The sequence below is a fragment of the Camelus dromedarius genome, chromosome 22 (genome assembly GCF_036321535.1).
Source record: "Camelus dromedarius isolate mCamDro1 chromosome 22, mCamDro1.pat, whole genome shotgun sequence".
Classification (NCBI taxonomy): Eukaryota; Metazoa; Chordata; class Mammalia; order Artiodactyla; family Camelidae; genus Camelus; species Camelus dromedarius.
This window is the reverse complement of record NC_087457.1, coordinates 12,850,621-12,866,221: the sequence shown is the minus strand read 5'-3', so window position 1 is coordinate 12,866,221 and position 15,601 is coordinate 12,850,621. Positions and strand designations below refer to the sequence as shown.

Sequence of the window (15,601 nt, the reverse complement as noted above, 5' to 3'; positions counted from 1 at the left end):
ATGTTCCCCGTGTCTGAGAGAGCCAGTTTCTCCACATCCTCGCTAGCACCTGGCATAGTCCCTCTTTTTCATTTTGCTGTTCTAACAGGTGTGTAGTGGTAAGCTCCTTTTGAAATAAGGGTAAATACTGTACATTCAATCTTTCATGCTTAAAAATGCATAATCATTAAAAGCATGTTTGATTCAGTCTAGGACAACAGCATTATCTACAGGATTTATCAGTGTTACTAATACATTTCTGAGGCAAAGAAATGCCTTAGGGAATAAGTTAAGATGTATTTGCTTATTGTTTTACTAGACTTGTGTTACTCCACCCGCCCCCAAAACAGATTCTCATCAGCCCTTCCGATAACTCTTACATCACACAACTGACAGCAAATATCAGTCATCTAATACAGTACTGTATTATATTTTCTGATTTTGGTACATCACTAAGAACATAAGCTGATGTCCTTAATATTTTAATATAAAAGATTTAACTTGCTCTACTGAACAAAGAAAAGACGGTCACTTTTGTATATGACAAAAGAAGTGAATGGGTCAAATTGGGACGAGCCAACCCAGCTACCCACGAGTCAGGCTTTCTGGGCAGTGGGGTGGGGGCACCGTCTACTTCAAGCAGCCACATGCTTGGATCATCTGGGGCATGGTCACACAGAAGTCCACCTCTGGCTTTTTGTCACCCTCATTTTTCCTGACTTACAAGCTATGACAAAGGGTTAGGTTAGAAAAGAGACACAATTCATCTGTAACTGCAATACTGTAACAGAACAGTTCTGCACATCTGTGGACCAGGCACTGGCAGCCTTCAATGGCTTTTTCTCCATCCAGTCTGGACTTGGACCTCAGCTAATGAACAGCATTTTGCACTATTATACAGTATCGCCACCCTCAGGGGCGTTCCATTTCAGTGCCGTCTTGGCTGCATGGCCACCTAGTGTTACTGTACTTAACTATTTTATGCCAAGTTTTCTTTAATGGAAACCCACAGAGCAGAACTCAAACCTAATCAGCTCCACTTCACTTTTTTTTTTTTTTTTTTTACATAATGGAATTCAAGTTAAGGCTTCATTTGGAGACAGGGTTCTGTGGCTTTAAAAGCTTGAACACCATTTATTATGGCTTATATTTACTATTGTATGAAAAAGAGTGACTGTAGAAAATTAAAGTGCTGATAGCAAATGTGAGCAGTGCAAGTCTCACAAACCTGACGTGGCTGTGAACAAATGTCTCTACTATTCTGTCAAAGAAGTATTTTAGGTGTCCAAAAAGTGACAAATCTTTAGCCTCAAAGAGTTACTTGCTGGACTTAAAACCATTAACTGTGAATTCAATTGTGAATAAAAATATCACAGTAAAGACCTTTTAAGATGCTAGAAATCTATACATAAAGGCAATGGCGAAAAGAGAGTGTTTGATTCAGTATTTTATATAATTTCTTCAATTTCTAAGAAACCACTTCCTAATAGGAAGTCCCCTGTTTAGCTCCGGTACACGGTCAGGAAAACTTTATGATTATGCTGTACAGTGACTGTATTTCTGGCTATTTTGTAAGAGACTGACTGTTTTACATTAGCAATTACCCGAGTGCTAAAGGGCAATCCTACCCTTTAATCCTGATTGTGTTTTCTTTTCTCTTTATTACATCATTAATTTAGTAAATAAGAGTAAATTTTAGAATAAAAGGTGTTAGCACGATATTAACTTGGATAGATTTCAGGGTGGTCCCCAAAACTCCCCTGAATTCATAGGCAAAAATTTGAACACGTGGTACACGAGGCGTTAAATATCAAAACCTGCGCATTATATAATGACGTGTCAAATGCAGGTGGCCTTTGTCCAAGCAATGCAATCCGCATGTCCAAGGTGGATATGATTTTTAAAAAGGTGATTTTTTTAAAAACAGTAGAAAGGTGCCAAGAATAATTTTCAATTCCCAACAATCCATCTTCTCTCAGTGAATACACCTCCCCGTTCTCTGTATAGGCACTAGGCAGGCGGGGACTTGTTTAAAGATGCAGATTATGCAGGCCTGTCCCCAATATTTCAGTAAGAGTGTTTTAACAAGGACCCTGGGAGATTCTCAGGATCTCTAAAGTTTGAGAGCCACTGTTTGAATAGTAGGATGTACTGGTGATTTTCAATTTTCTTTGAGTTATTTGTATTAAAATTTTTTTCTACAGTAGGCATGCATTTCTTGTGCGAGACAAAAAGACTGCTTTGAAAAAATCACCTCAAAGTATAAGAATGAAGGTAATTCATAAGTTGTAAAGATCTCAACTTTTTCTGGTTGCTTTTGTATATATGAGCTACTTTGAGATTAGCAACAACCCTTAAATACATAGGGGATAATTATGTCCATTTTAGAGATGAGGAAACTGAGGCTCAGGGAAGCTGAATGACTTGGCCAGGGTTTCATGGCTAATGAATTATGATCTCGGTGCAAAGTCCTAGTGTTGCTAGTTTCTGTCCCAGTACATTATTTTACTCTTGTGCACTTTTGTTTAACAAGTAAAAAGTATTTCAAGTAGAATGACCAGTGTCCCTTTTCTTTTTTATGACTGATCATAGGAAAGCCAAAGTTGACGTGCATTTTATTGCTACATCTTCCTACCGTCTCTTCTTTGCTGAAGAACTGCCAAACCCTCAAGAGGGGAAGCTTCAAAATTTTGGACTAAATCTCCATCTACTTTGTCCTTAATGAAGCATCTCTAAGAGGCACAGGTCCTGGCTGTTCCTCTCCCACCACTACCCTGTCCCATGCTACCTTCTTAATGCTCCTCTTGGTCCTGAGGCCCCAGCCTCTCCGCTCCGTCTTGATGATTTCCGCATCGGGGTAGAGCCTCTTTGTAAAGCACTGGTTCTGGCAGCGCTCCCCCGCCGGGCACACCTGCGGGTGGCACTCGTACTGCAGCATCCTGTTCAGGCACTCGGACTCCAGGCCGCACGGGTTCTCGTCGGCCGGCTTGCAGTTACAGCGGGGAATCTCTGACAGGTCTGCAACCTGGATCTGCACCTTTCCTATGACTTTGTTAGCCTGGAAAACAGAATCACAGATGAGAGGGAGGAACTCGACAAGGCAGGCAGAAACATCCAGGCCCTGGTGGCTCCGCTGCTGCCTTGTGGTGAGACCCTGAGAAAGGCTCTTTCTCTTAATCGTACTTTCCCCCACAGACGAGCTAGGAATACTACCTGCTGCTCCTTAGTTGACAAAAATATCACAACTTGATGTGAATTCTCACTTGTTTATCCTGAGTATTTCTCCTTCCATCAGTTGATGGAAATTTCATAACTGAAAACAACTGTGGACTCTCTGGAAGGAAGGGGCCACACACCCATATTCTCATCTGGTTACAGGATAAGCTGACAGAGCAAGAACAGGATTTCACATTGAACACAATGCTCCCCAGTATGAGGGGCTCATCAAAGACCAGGTCCTCAGGGGGCAGCAGCCACGGCTCCCAGATGACGCTCCAACAGCAGCTCTCAGCTGGTTTTTCGGAAGACTGGGTGGGAATCGGCCAAAGTTCTGCCAAGTCAACAAGGGCCTCCTAACTACTAATCATCTTGTCGTCAAACACCAGCGTTCTCACAGGCAAAGACTCACTTTGATGTGTTTGTAAGGAGGGGGCTTTCTCGAGTTTTTTTCAATCTCCAGGGCTTCTTTACTTTCTCTCTGTGCTTTCAATTCCTGGAAGCGTTTGGCAGCTTCTTCCAGTGCTGCAATGAGACCAAACAAAAAATACATAAATACCAAAAATAAACAAAGCCCGCTGGGAGAGTACTTTTAGTACTTTTACACTGCCTTCCAATGCACTGAATCTGGCCTGAGTTTTTTTAAAATGATACTCTGGAAACAACCATTTACCTACCACTAGGATAGGGTAACACTGAGATAGGATGTAAGTCATTTATGGCTGGATGCTGTGCTCTGGGCCAGTGTCCTCAGAGAAGAGGCCCCTCTTCGACGATCAGCGACTTCCACATGAACCAGAGAGCAGCGGTCACCTTGTACCAGATTCTCGTGCATTTCACTCTTACCCAGAGAGCTAAACTTCCCGGCAACTGGTGACTCTTTTGTGGCAAAGGAGCTTCACCTGATTCAGAAGACTGCATGTTTCCAGAACAACCTCTATGTCTGTAGAAACATCACTGAAGACACTATTTTCATCCCCATGCCACAGTCTACTTTACTGAATCTTTCTAATTGGTTGGATTGTGATGTGGTTCTAATGTGACTGGAAACTTAGGGACACCACCCGGTGAAACTCCTCATCTGATTAACATCATGTGCAAGTTAGGAGGTGCTGAGAGCCAACCTGGAGCCTGAGTTCTAAGCCACTGTAAACATTATACAATGTACCTTTTTTGAAGGTCTTGTTAATACTAGTTTGTCCCTCAGCAAAGCTTTTGTCTCCTTCGACGTAAGGGAACACTCTGCCCTGGTGGACCCAGTAGTAGTCGTGGGAGCCGAAGAAGAACACAGGGAAGTCCCCCAGGTCGTGCTTGAGGCCCTGGATGTTCAGCGGCACGGATCTGGGGTTGCAGATCTCTGCTGGCCACCATCTGAAAGCAAGAGGACCGCAAATCGCACTATGCTTTACGTGGCTGGCAGGAGCAGGGAAAGAGGTTTTGTACTTTGCAATTTTCATTCAGAATCTAAGGACACAAAGTGCCGGGTTTATCTTTAATCTTGCCTAAACTACACATCATTTGGAAACACACTGATTAATGAGTTAATGAATGAAAATAATGAACACAGACTGAACTAGGCACTAAACACCCAGTTTACGTTCTTTCTTCAAAAATTAGTATTTGAAATTTATAAAAGAATATATCATGAAAATGTTACAAAGCATAATAATAAAGTAAAAATGAACCCACTACACAAGAATTAGAATTTATCAGTAATATTCCAAATCCAATTTCAGTCCTGGAAAAGTCATGTTTTTCTCCAAACGTGACATCCTTAATACCAAGATTGTCTTTCATGGTGTAAACATTTATTTCTAGTGGTCAAGGGAATCATCTGAAAATAAACTGCTGCTCCAGTCAAGAGTGCCTGCTCCCATTCAAATTGGCGTTTTCTGACTCTTTATTCACCCAGGGTAAATAAATACTTCTTGGGCAGACGTACTAGATTTGTATCAGTGCGTATTTCAGAATCTAATTTATCTTAGATCATTATAACTGTGGGATTTGGGACAGGACTGAATATGTAACTGCTTCAAGCAGTGATGACCAAATCCACACCGTCACTAAGTGAACCACCTGTGAGGCACGCTGGACGGCTTCCAGCAATCGGGCAAGTGAGGAATGACGCGTGAGGCTTCTGTGGTATATGAAACCATCAACACCAACAGTAAGTACGCAGACACTTAAATTTTTTCAGTCTCTTATTTTACAGATGCCTCAGAAAGCCATTTATTTAATGAATACTTTAATTACTGAGATGATAAATGATGGCACGGTCACACTCCCAGATTTCTAGTGCAGAAATGGCACACGTTTCCTCTAAAAGGTACCCGGCTGTCCATCTAGGTGTTAATTAAAAATCTGAGGTATTAAAAACACATTATATCTAAATCTGTAATTTTAAAAAATTATATGAACACATGTAGAAATAATGTACATACTGTTTAACATGCTCCCTAAACCAACTATATATCATGGATATCTTCCCATGTTCCTACAATGACCTGAATTTCCTTTTCTTGGCTTCAAGGTGCTCAACAATAGATACACTATAATTTATCTGACAAACCCCCTACTGACTAAGCATGTGGATTGTTCAAATTTTTGCAATTAGAAATAACACTGCAATGAACAACCCTAAAAATACATTTTTGCCTGCTTGTCTTCCCATGTCCTCCATAACCCCCAAATTGTTACTCTTTTAAATCTTTGCCAATCTGTTAATTGGAAAAAAAAAACCCTCTTTGTTTCTAATGCACATTTATTTTTAGTGAGGCTGAGCATTCTTACCTGTTTCTTTTTTGTTTGTTATTCTTGTGCAGACTGGCTTTTTCTCATCATTGCTTTTTCAGGTAAGGTATTTGTCTTTTCTTATTGAGCAAATACTTTCCCTAGTTTGATACTTGTCTTTTAAAACTTTATCTTTTGCCATAAAGTATATACTTATTTGTGTATTCAAACTGTCAATTTTTTTTTTTAAGAACTGGGAGGTTTCTTGTCATGTTAAAAAAATAGTTTGGGTGGAGTAGGTAGAATGTCCCTCATCATAGCTAAAAATGAAGTTTTTAAGGTTATACAAGTAAGCAAAGTGGTGTATTTAAAACAGAAAACAACATAGCCTTTGTTAAAAAAATTACAGTATGTTTGAAATCCTATAGAAACATACTTAGGATTCTAACTGAAAAGCAGAACTCTATGTTCTCTTGAATAGTATCTCTTTTCTTAGCAAAATGATAAACATATGCCTCAAAATGTAGAATGCAGAGTTTTAAAAATATATCGCTATTTTTAGATAGACTGGGATTTCAAAATTGTAGAATAGATAAGATTATACTGTATAGCACAGGGAAATATATACAAGATCTTATGGTAGCTCACAGAGAAAGCAATGTGACAATTAATATATATATGTTCATGTATAATTGAAAAATTCTGCTCTACACTGGAATTTGACACAACATTGTAAAATGATTATAAATCAATAAAAAAAGTTAAATAAATAAAGGATAATAATGAAAAAAATTGCTATTTTTGTTCAAAACTGGCTTCTTAAAAGGAGAGATTTGTTAAAATAATGGCAATCAAATCACACATTTCCTACTTCACTCCCTTAAGAACTAAGGGCTGCTAATGAAATAATCTCTCTTTAAATTCTAAAAAGGTTTCTCTTTTCACACTGTTTAGAACTTCTAGCTAGAACTAAAATGGACCAGATTTAGGGACAAACAGAGCTATTTTGGCCAGGATATTAACTCTTAATTTTATTGGAAATCAGAAATTAACACAAATCTAATTAGGATGCAAAAAAAACCTTACCTGCTATGCACGTGAAGCCTTTAATTCCAAAATCTATTAGTACCATAGTTCATTAGTATAAAATAACTGTCAGAACTTAAAAACAAAAGTCAACCAATAAAAAAAAAATCCAACAACCACTAACCTTCCCAACCTTCTAAACACCCAGACTCACAGTAGGTCTCTTTTCTTTCTTTTTCTAAGGCTTTCTGTTGTACTTCTAGCAGCGCTAGCTGGTCTACCTGTCTCCGAGCCACTCTGTGTACAGACTGTGAACCTATGTATGAGCAGTGATTGAATACTTCCTCTTTGTCCCTGGAAAAACTTGCCTGTAATTTCCTAATTTGACCCAAACAATCTGCTTGTAATGTAGTTTCTTGCCAGCTTTGCAGTCATTGCAATTCCAGCAGCCTTCTGGCATGTCTATGCTCAGGCACTCGGGGTGGAAGGAAGCGGGGCACGACTCACAGCAGAGCAGTCTTCCACCTTGAAACAAATAAACAGTCTTAATAACTGAGAAAAGAGGAAAGAGAAAGAAAAAGAGAAAGTTACCTCTTAAGTGCATGAAATTTGATTCAAACTGAGGGCAATTAACAAAGGGATTGAGTCATATTTTAGTGATGGATTAAAATAGAAAGCAATGAACATAGTTAGCTACTTCAGTCCTTTTCTAGGCTTCAGTGGTCAGAAACTCGAAGCTTCTGAGTATGAAAAGCATTACTCTTTACCCCTCTAAAATGTGGGCTACTGAGGTATCAGTTTAGCAGGCAGCTAAAACTCATAACATGAAAAAATAGATATATAAAATCCTCAGACTGAGTAGATTTGAGAACAGGTTTTCAGAGAAATATGCAGCAACTTTCTTTTCTCTCTAAGAGCTAAGAAAGAAAGCATGGCCATCTTTGTATTTTAATCCAGTGGCACTGTTAACTAAATCCCTTTATAGTAACATTAGCAAGCATGAAAATGGCCAACAGGTTGACCAGTACTTTTTTCTTCCCACATAAGAATACAGAAAAGCAGAAGTATTGTCTTTTGTTGAATTGATGATTACATTATCATTACCTCTTCAGTGAAGATGAAGTCAAATAGGCTATACAGCAGTGGTTTGCAACTTTTTCATCACCAAGCATCCCCTTTCCTTTTCTCAAGGACCTATGTTTTCAAGTATTTTATTTGAAATATTTTTGAAACCAACTCCCCCCCAAAACCCATGCATTTTGAAAGTAACAATTAATTTCTCCTGTTTTAATTAACCAAAGAAATACGTAAGAGCCAATCAGAGCTTCTGATCTCAATAACAAAGCTAGTATTATTGCATTAAATTGTTAGAATCATAGCCAAATATAAACTCATACAACTGTATTTTGCACAAATGTGTGACTGTTAGACTTTCTGAAATATTAAATATAGTTCATATTTTGTTTATGAAATTTTCTGACTTCATATTGAGAACCACTGCTTTATAGCATAAAACTAAGTAAATATCAGTGTAGAATGAAGTACCACACGCAAGGAGATCCCTCCAAGTTCCCTGGCAAAAATCCTCTCTTTTTAAATACATAAAATGATCTCTGGATCAAGACCAAAACAGGTGTGGCAAACATTATTTTTAAATGCAAAGAAATTAAAGAGATTTGCCGGGGTTGGGTGGGGAGATTAGGTATTTCAACAAGTGACAGAGAAGAATGTTAACTACTGAAGATGAAATACAATAAAGACATTTACTGAAAAAAAATCATCTTTCCATTGGAAAACTAGGTCTATAACCCATGAATAGACTGAGATTTAAAGTCTCATAAGCAAAAGTTTAGGAGCGCTCTGTCTTTACCAAATCACAGGCTCCAACCTTTTGAGAGTTTGCTATCAATTTTCCAGAAAATCTTGTCATCCTGGAGACTTTCAAACTTCTAACTGATTAACATAAAAACAAAAAGAAAATCCATATACAATCAGTGATGAATTAAATTACTATATTTCCTCTGCTTAAAAGCTTTTTTACTTCAATCATTGGGATTTCTCCCTTTGTCTACAGATCTCAATATGGATTAATTGTTCCAATTCTCCAACCTAGAGATTAACTGCCTAAGTGCTCTTAGCCTACGTAGGGAATGCTTCTGTAAGTTTAAAGTAAAATGAGATAATTCATTTTTCCATCAGAAGGAAAGAACCAGTAGGGAGAGCAGTCTTTACAAATAGCTTTAGAGGAAGTGATTATTACAGCTGATGTGGTAAAGTCAGGCTGGCCATTTTTTAACATTATGGAATAGTCCTGAACTTTAAAGTCTTATTTCAGAGGAAATACAGATCCTGAATCATCAGTGAAAATCATGATTTTTTTGGACAAAAATACAAAAGGGAAATAGAAAAATAAAAATATGAACAATCCACCTTGGTGCTATGCAAGGAAACTGCTTTAGGATGCAAGAGAAGTAAGATACAGTTCAAGCTAAGCAAACAAGAGGGCTCAAAATAATTTCAATTCATGTCAGGGTCAATACCGAGTACTGAAAACAAAGTAAGCAACAATTGAATTAGTCTAATTTTATAAAGGCGCCAGCAGGAAAATAAGGCATTTCCTAAAATGCCTCGGGCAGGCTAATTTTATCGCATTATGGAGTTAGTCAGACCCATGTCCATCTTTGTTTGGAAATAGGTAAGTATCACCAGTAAGATGCCATACTGTGACTTCAACGGAAAACAGACAAACAAACCAAAAAGCCAGTACTCTCTCCAACCTCCATCTCCATGGGTTCTAATCCACTTGCTTAGTTATACTTTCTTTTTCAGTCATGGGTTGCCACTTCAGATGTCTAACAGCAGGCAACACAAAGAGAGGTGGGGGGAAGCCCATGAAAATAGACCTAGTAGACTAGGTCTGAATTAAATTTTCTTTAAAGGTTCCAAACCTGGCCCCAGATCATATACAGAAAATAGCCTGCACCTTCCAGGTTATTTATTTTACCCTCTGGGATAATAACTCCCTAAATAATACATTATTGTTAAACCACTTTCCCCCCTTTATTACATATAGGCTATGTAAAACAAAACACAAGATAAGATTTTCTTCTATGGACTAAATTAACTGGGAGAATATAAATGTACATTTAGCTCTTGGTTCTCTGTGGAAAAATTATCTATAAGCAGTTCTTCAGTTCAGCTGGGCTGCCTTCCAATTTCCAGTATTTGGGGTGTTCTCCCCAGCTGCCCACCAATGTCTCCTAAGAGAAGGGCAACTAGTTTTCACAGCATCTTAACAAAAACACTTAAGAAACAAAATGATAGAATGTATTCCAAAATCAAAATCAGTATCTTGGTTCCCCTCTATATAATAACCTCTCTTGTTATTTAGTTGAAAGTTAGTAACAAATTACATGGAGTCTAAATCTATTCTAACACGAATGGTAGATCTACACCAGGCAAAAGAGAAAAGAACACAAAAAATATTCTTCTGTGTTGAGCAAAATCCTACTCTTTTGATTTTAATAATCTATAGATATATGGAATGTGTGAAAATTTATTCAAGGAGAAGAGTTAGTAAAAACTTATAATAATGGAATTATTTTAAGCCCTTTTTAATAATTTTGCAGCCATATGAAGACACAGTCACAACCACCAAGGTAGAATTTACCAAAAGCAAAAGATGGTGTTTGACAGGCATACATTTCCCCCCTTCCTTTAAAGAGAAAAAAATAGGAAATTCAAAAAATAAAAGTAAGAGATAAACTATTTTGATTATTACCTTTCTCACATTTCTTTTTGGAAGCTGACGAAGAAGGAATCATAGGTAATTTCATCAACTCTGCACGATTTGATTCATTCAGTAGGTAGTGGGACTTATAGGCATAGGAACTGAACATGGGGTCTGAATGGTCCTGAACTATCAGCCCTATACGAGACAAACAGAAAGATGTGAGCGGCAATGAAAGTACCCATGATTCCATGCGGAGAAATAAACCACCCCTACTATGCAGCTGTGCTTGAAGCTGGGGGGAAACGAGAATCTGAAGAGAAAGATCTGACAGAAAAGGCTTCCTGTAGTTATTAAAGGGGCTTTCCAATGCCTTACCCTGTACAGAAACCTACACACCCGAAGAAAACTCCAAATTAACTTGAGGATGTCAACTGCGTTTGAGTCATTCTGAAAACCCCCTCTGGAAAACAAAGCTACGTTCCTTAGTGTTCAGGAGTCCTACAACGACGATCCAAAGGACAGAATGACACTCGACGTCACTGCTGGGAGTAGAAACCATCGACACAACACAGCAGAGACCCTGTCCGCCTTCCTTGTACCAGGCAGCACTGAGCCTCTCCTCTGCTCTGCTCGGATCTTCAGATACAAAGTCTAGCTTTTCTCGGGGCAGATAACGAAGCTTTTCTCTATCAATACAATACACGATTTTAAAGAAGCCGTTAAGTTGCTCAACTTTACTGAGGTAATGCGAACCACTTAAAATTTTGTCCTGCCATGGTAATAACCAACTCAAGTGCTTACCAACTCAAGGGTCTATAAAAACAGTCCTGTCAAACTACCAATACAGCTGTCCTATTCGGAGGAAAACAGGATCTGCTCTCAACCACCCTGACTCCCCTCCTCCTCCCCCTAGTTAAGTTCATCATGTAGCTGCAGCCACTTCTAAACCCAGGGACCTGTGACACCAGGGAAACTTTCCTACTTGGTTACTGGCCAGCTTATAATGATCTAGGACTTTATAATACAAATCATGACAGAGGTTCATAGAGATCATTTTTGAGAAGAGGGGAGAGTTTTGTTTTTAAAGGAGTGACCATTTACGTTTTCCTGTGAATGTTATCTTCATCTGGTGCTACCCTACACTGAGAAAGATTCAGAAAACATCTCTGACACAGAAGACAGAATGGAACTTGAAATTACTAACTGGTAATAATACATAAGAATTTTCAAATAAAGGTTATATAATGTTGAATGGATTTCATACACTTAATAGAGGAGAGTGGTGTGGCTCTGAAATAAGAACAACTTAGAATGCTAAGTAATTTTTATTCTATACCAGCCTCCAGATGCAGGGAAATGCCAGAGCACGTACACCCGGGGAGGCACGGCTGCCCAGCCTGCGGTGCTGTGCGGCAGGGAGCAGAGGAACCACCCTCTAAACCCGAACACTTCTTACAATTTTTCTAGACATTTCAGCCCTTGAGAACTAGCCTAATGATTTTAAGCAATCAATAAACAAGAACTAAGAGAAAAATCCTCTGTGCGGAGGGAGAAACTCCGTATGAGGCAAGAAACAAAACCAAAATGGGCTTAGTCTCCAATATCAAAGCATAAACAATTAAAATACCCCTTTTTTATGCGTGGATTTATTACAACTGGATCTCTGTGGAAAAGGAGACCTCTATAAATACTGATAAAAGAACACATTTTATTTACTTCTGAAGAACTTTAAAGCCTTTTCAAACGCCAACATCTGACCTACTTAGGGTGAGTTTCTGTAAAGTGCTGGAAAGGAAATGGAAGTGTCTGTTTATTGCACAAAGTCGCCCAATTAAAATATTTGGGAATTAAGTAACTTTGCCTAAAGAGGCATTTAAATACAGCAAATCCTTCAGAAAAATTGCCAAATTGACAAGATGCAAACACGATCCTGTTGTTAAAATATGGGTTTTCCCCTCACTTCCATTATCTCAAGCTTTTAATCAAGGCATATAAGTTAAGCTTAACAAATGGCTAGAGAAATGGCCAGGACCTGGGTTCTTTGACAATGGTCATTTTCTACCTGCCTTAGGCCAAAAATACCCGTTTTAAAGGTCACCCAATTACTGAATGAAACAGAGCAAAAGAAAATACTGGGTGATATACATACTGATGGTACTCGACTCAGAATGTACTCCAAAGTAAGCCAACGTGACAGTTTTAAACTTGGTATTTAAAATGTTGGCTCAGTTACACACACACACACACACCCACACACCTCACTCTAGTAAAAGTGAGTAAAAGTAAGTGCCCAGAATGTTAGAATAAAACATTTACAAAGAAAAAGAGACCTTTTGTTATCACTGACACGCATCTGTTTAAAAGGCTCTAAAGCTAGTCATTCAATTGATAATTCAGTATTGCCATCCTATCATTACTTTCTTAGGGACGGGGAGATGGAAAAGACACACACTGACTTTTTATTTCTTTGGCTAATACAACATGGCATCAAACACTTCAGACCTTCTCCTCCCTGTGCCATCCAGGTGTCAGAGCAGGACCCGGCTGTCCTTGGTGCTTACACAACACTTCCCTCTAATGGCAGGCCACCGCGTGTGCCTGCAAATCTCTGGCAGACTCCAAGTAGACAGCGTGGACCAAGATGGCTGCTACAAGAGGACCACCATTTATTTAATCTTTTTACTGTCCACCTCTGCTGGCTATTTTTTTTTTTAAATGAGAGTTCTAAAGGCAAAACAACTCAAGGTCTATAATCCTACCTAAATTCTATTAAAAATACTTTAAAGTACTTTTACCAAATTAAAAGAATGGTCTCCTAAAGCCAAAAACAAAACAAAACAAAACAAAAGCCAATCTTCATCTTCAGTATGGTCTAAATACAATCTAACAGGCTTGATATGCCATTTCAAGTATTTCACACTAAGGGGAGTCTGGAAAACTTAGCAGTCACGTGAAAAAAACAAACTGCATTGAGGGATATTAGTTGGTTTCTAAGATGCTTACTAAACACTAAAAACTGCTTTATTACAATACAGCTGAGGCACTCTGTAAAGTTGGATACTCTGTATCATATTCAACTAAAGAAGTTCTACTTTATATTTATCATGAACTCACTGTTCACAGACCCCCTCAGGGATATAATATTTTTTTAATTGATCACTCTCTCAGCAGACTTAAATATCAACAGCTGGCAAGTAAGAAAGCCTGCACTGCTGGCTCTTAACACACCACATATGTTGCCTTGGCTTTGTCCCATCAGGCTTTCGTCAGTGCCAGACCAAAACGTGATAAAACATCAACAATTACAAAAGAAATGTGCTCATCTTGCCTTCCAAGTGAAATCTCAAATTAGTTGGAAATTCTGGAGTAAAGAATATGATATGGGAGAGTCTACTTCCAACAGAAGAACTGTTTGCATAAGAAAAGAGAGTTGACGCCCAAACGATGCGGAGGTTAGGGGCACCGACCCCCAGGCAGTTGAAATCCACTATAAATTTACAGTCCTCCCACCAACCCCCGTATCTGTAGATTCAACCAAGCTTGGGTTGTGCAGTACTGCAGCACGTACTGAGAAAAATCCTCACATAAGAGGACCCATGTGGTTCAAACCCATTTCGTTCAAGGGTCAACTGTAGATTAATCTTTTGATGCTTCAAATAGGAACACTAAGAACTCATTTATAATTCTGAGTTGTTAAAAAAAAAAACGCAGATTTTAGCTTAATTTAGGGAAGAATTACTATTCTGAAAGTTTGAATGTCTAATGGTATAAAAGAAACTGGTTTCCTTCTGGAAGTGTTACTCTCAGGGATATTACCGAAACTCAGTGTTAATGGGGAAATATGCCAATGGGCTCAGAAAGACATAAAGAAAAAGGACTGATGCTCACCTCTTGCACAAACGAAACAAAAGCCTACATTTACTGCAGAGGAAGAGTTACTGCTCCGTTTGGAATGATTACTGCAGATGAGAACACAGGAAGACACAAAGATGCTGCCGGCAGCGATGCAAGTATCTCCAGAGTGATAGGCCATGGGGCACCTCAAACATCTCATCATGCGACCTGTTGAAAGACCACCAGAAAGGAATCTACATGACAAGGCATCAGCAGACACAAAATGAGACTTCTGGAGCTGGGCTCTTTTGGGATCCAATGTGATGCTGGTTATAGCAGAATAAAAATGTCTTTCTTCACTTGCTCGGCCTTTCTTACGCTGTGCGGCCCCTAAATGCAGTGTTCGTCTAGAGATCAGAAGAAAATCCGTCTGCTCCTGGGCTGAGGAGGTGGTGGTCTCCAATATGGCACCTGTTTAAGGAGTTTTCAAGGATAATTTTGAACACATGGAATTTTCTTCTCATGGTCTGAATTAGAACCTAGTCTCCGCTCATCATGTCATCCGTTGTGGCTGAGCTGTATTAGCTACAGAGGGAGAATGCCTGATGTTCTTTAGATAATGTGCTTATGATTGGCTACTAAACTTAAAAAAAAAAGCTCCATCCCCTCCCTTAGCTCTGTTTTACCTTTACTTGCTTTGTGGATATCTTTCTCCATGGAGCAGGCAGAGCAGCAGTGCTGGGGACAGCGGAATCCTTTTGATTCAAAGATGGCAGTGGGGAATTTGCGGACACAGGCTTCATGGTAAAATTTCCCACAAGCACCAACGGAGCAGCGCTTCACATCTGTACCAGACACTTTACATGAAAAACATGGGTGCTGTCCTGGAGTATTGGTGAGGAACACAGATTATATAAAGCCTGATTAATGCGTATTCCTTTTAAATAGAAGCAGCTACTGACATCAAAGAGCTACCCCCAAAAGGGATTCTACTACTATGTGTAAGATTTTAATATACAAAAAAAGGGAGAGAAAATAGTTAAACCGTGACTTAATAAAATTTGCTAGAATAATTGATTTGCT

General features: G+C 38.9%; 1 protein-coding gene across 4 annotated transcripts in view; it reads right to left on the bottom strand.

Annotated features, from left to right (window-relative positions):
* The window catches only part of NSD3 (nuclear receptor binding SET domain protein 3), a 92,171-nt gene that overhangs the window by 10,611 nt on the left and 65,959 nt on the right, over positions 1–15,601 (bottom strand). For 3 of the 4 annotated variants that reach the window (XM_031440093.2, XM_031440094.2, XM_064477451.1), the window contains exons 13-19: positions 15,205–15,402; positions 14,573–14,746; positions 10,733–10,879; positions 7,320–7,476; positions 4,364–4,566; positions 3,608–3,720; positions 2,768–3,037 (exon numbers count right to left, since the gene is read on the bottom strand). In XM_031440093.2, coding sequence (XP_031295953.2) covers positions 2,768–3,037; positions 3,608–3,720; positions 4,364–4,566; positions 7,320–7,476; positions 10,733–10,879; positions 14,573–14,746; positions 15,205–15,402 — 1,262 coding nt within the window. The remainder of the gene's footprint in view (positions 1–2,767; positions 3,038–3,607; positions 3,721–4,363; positions 4,567–7,319; positions 7,477–10,732; positions 10,880–14,572; positions 14,747–15,204; positions 15,403–15,601) is intronic. The other variant, XM_031440095.2, reaches the window with a different exon arrangement.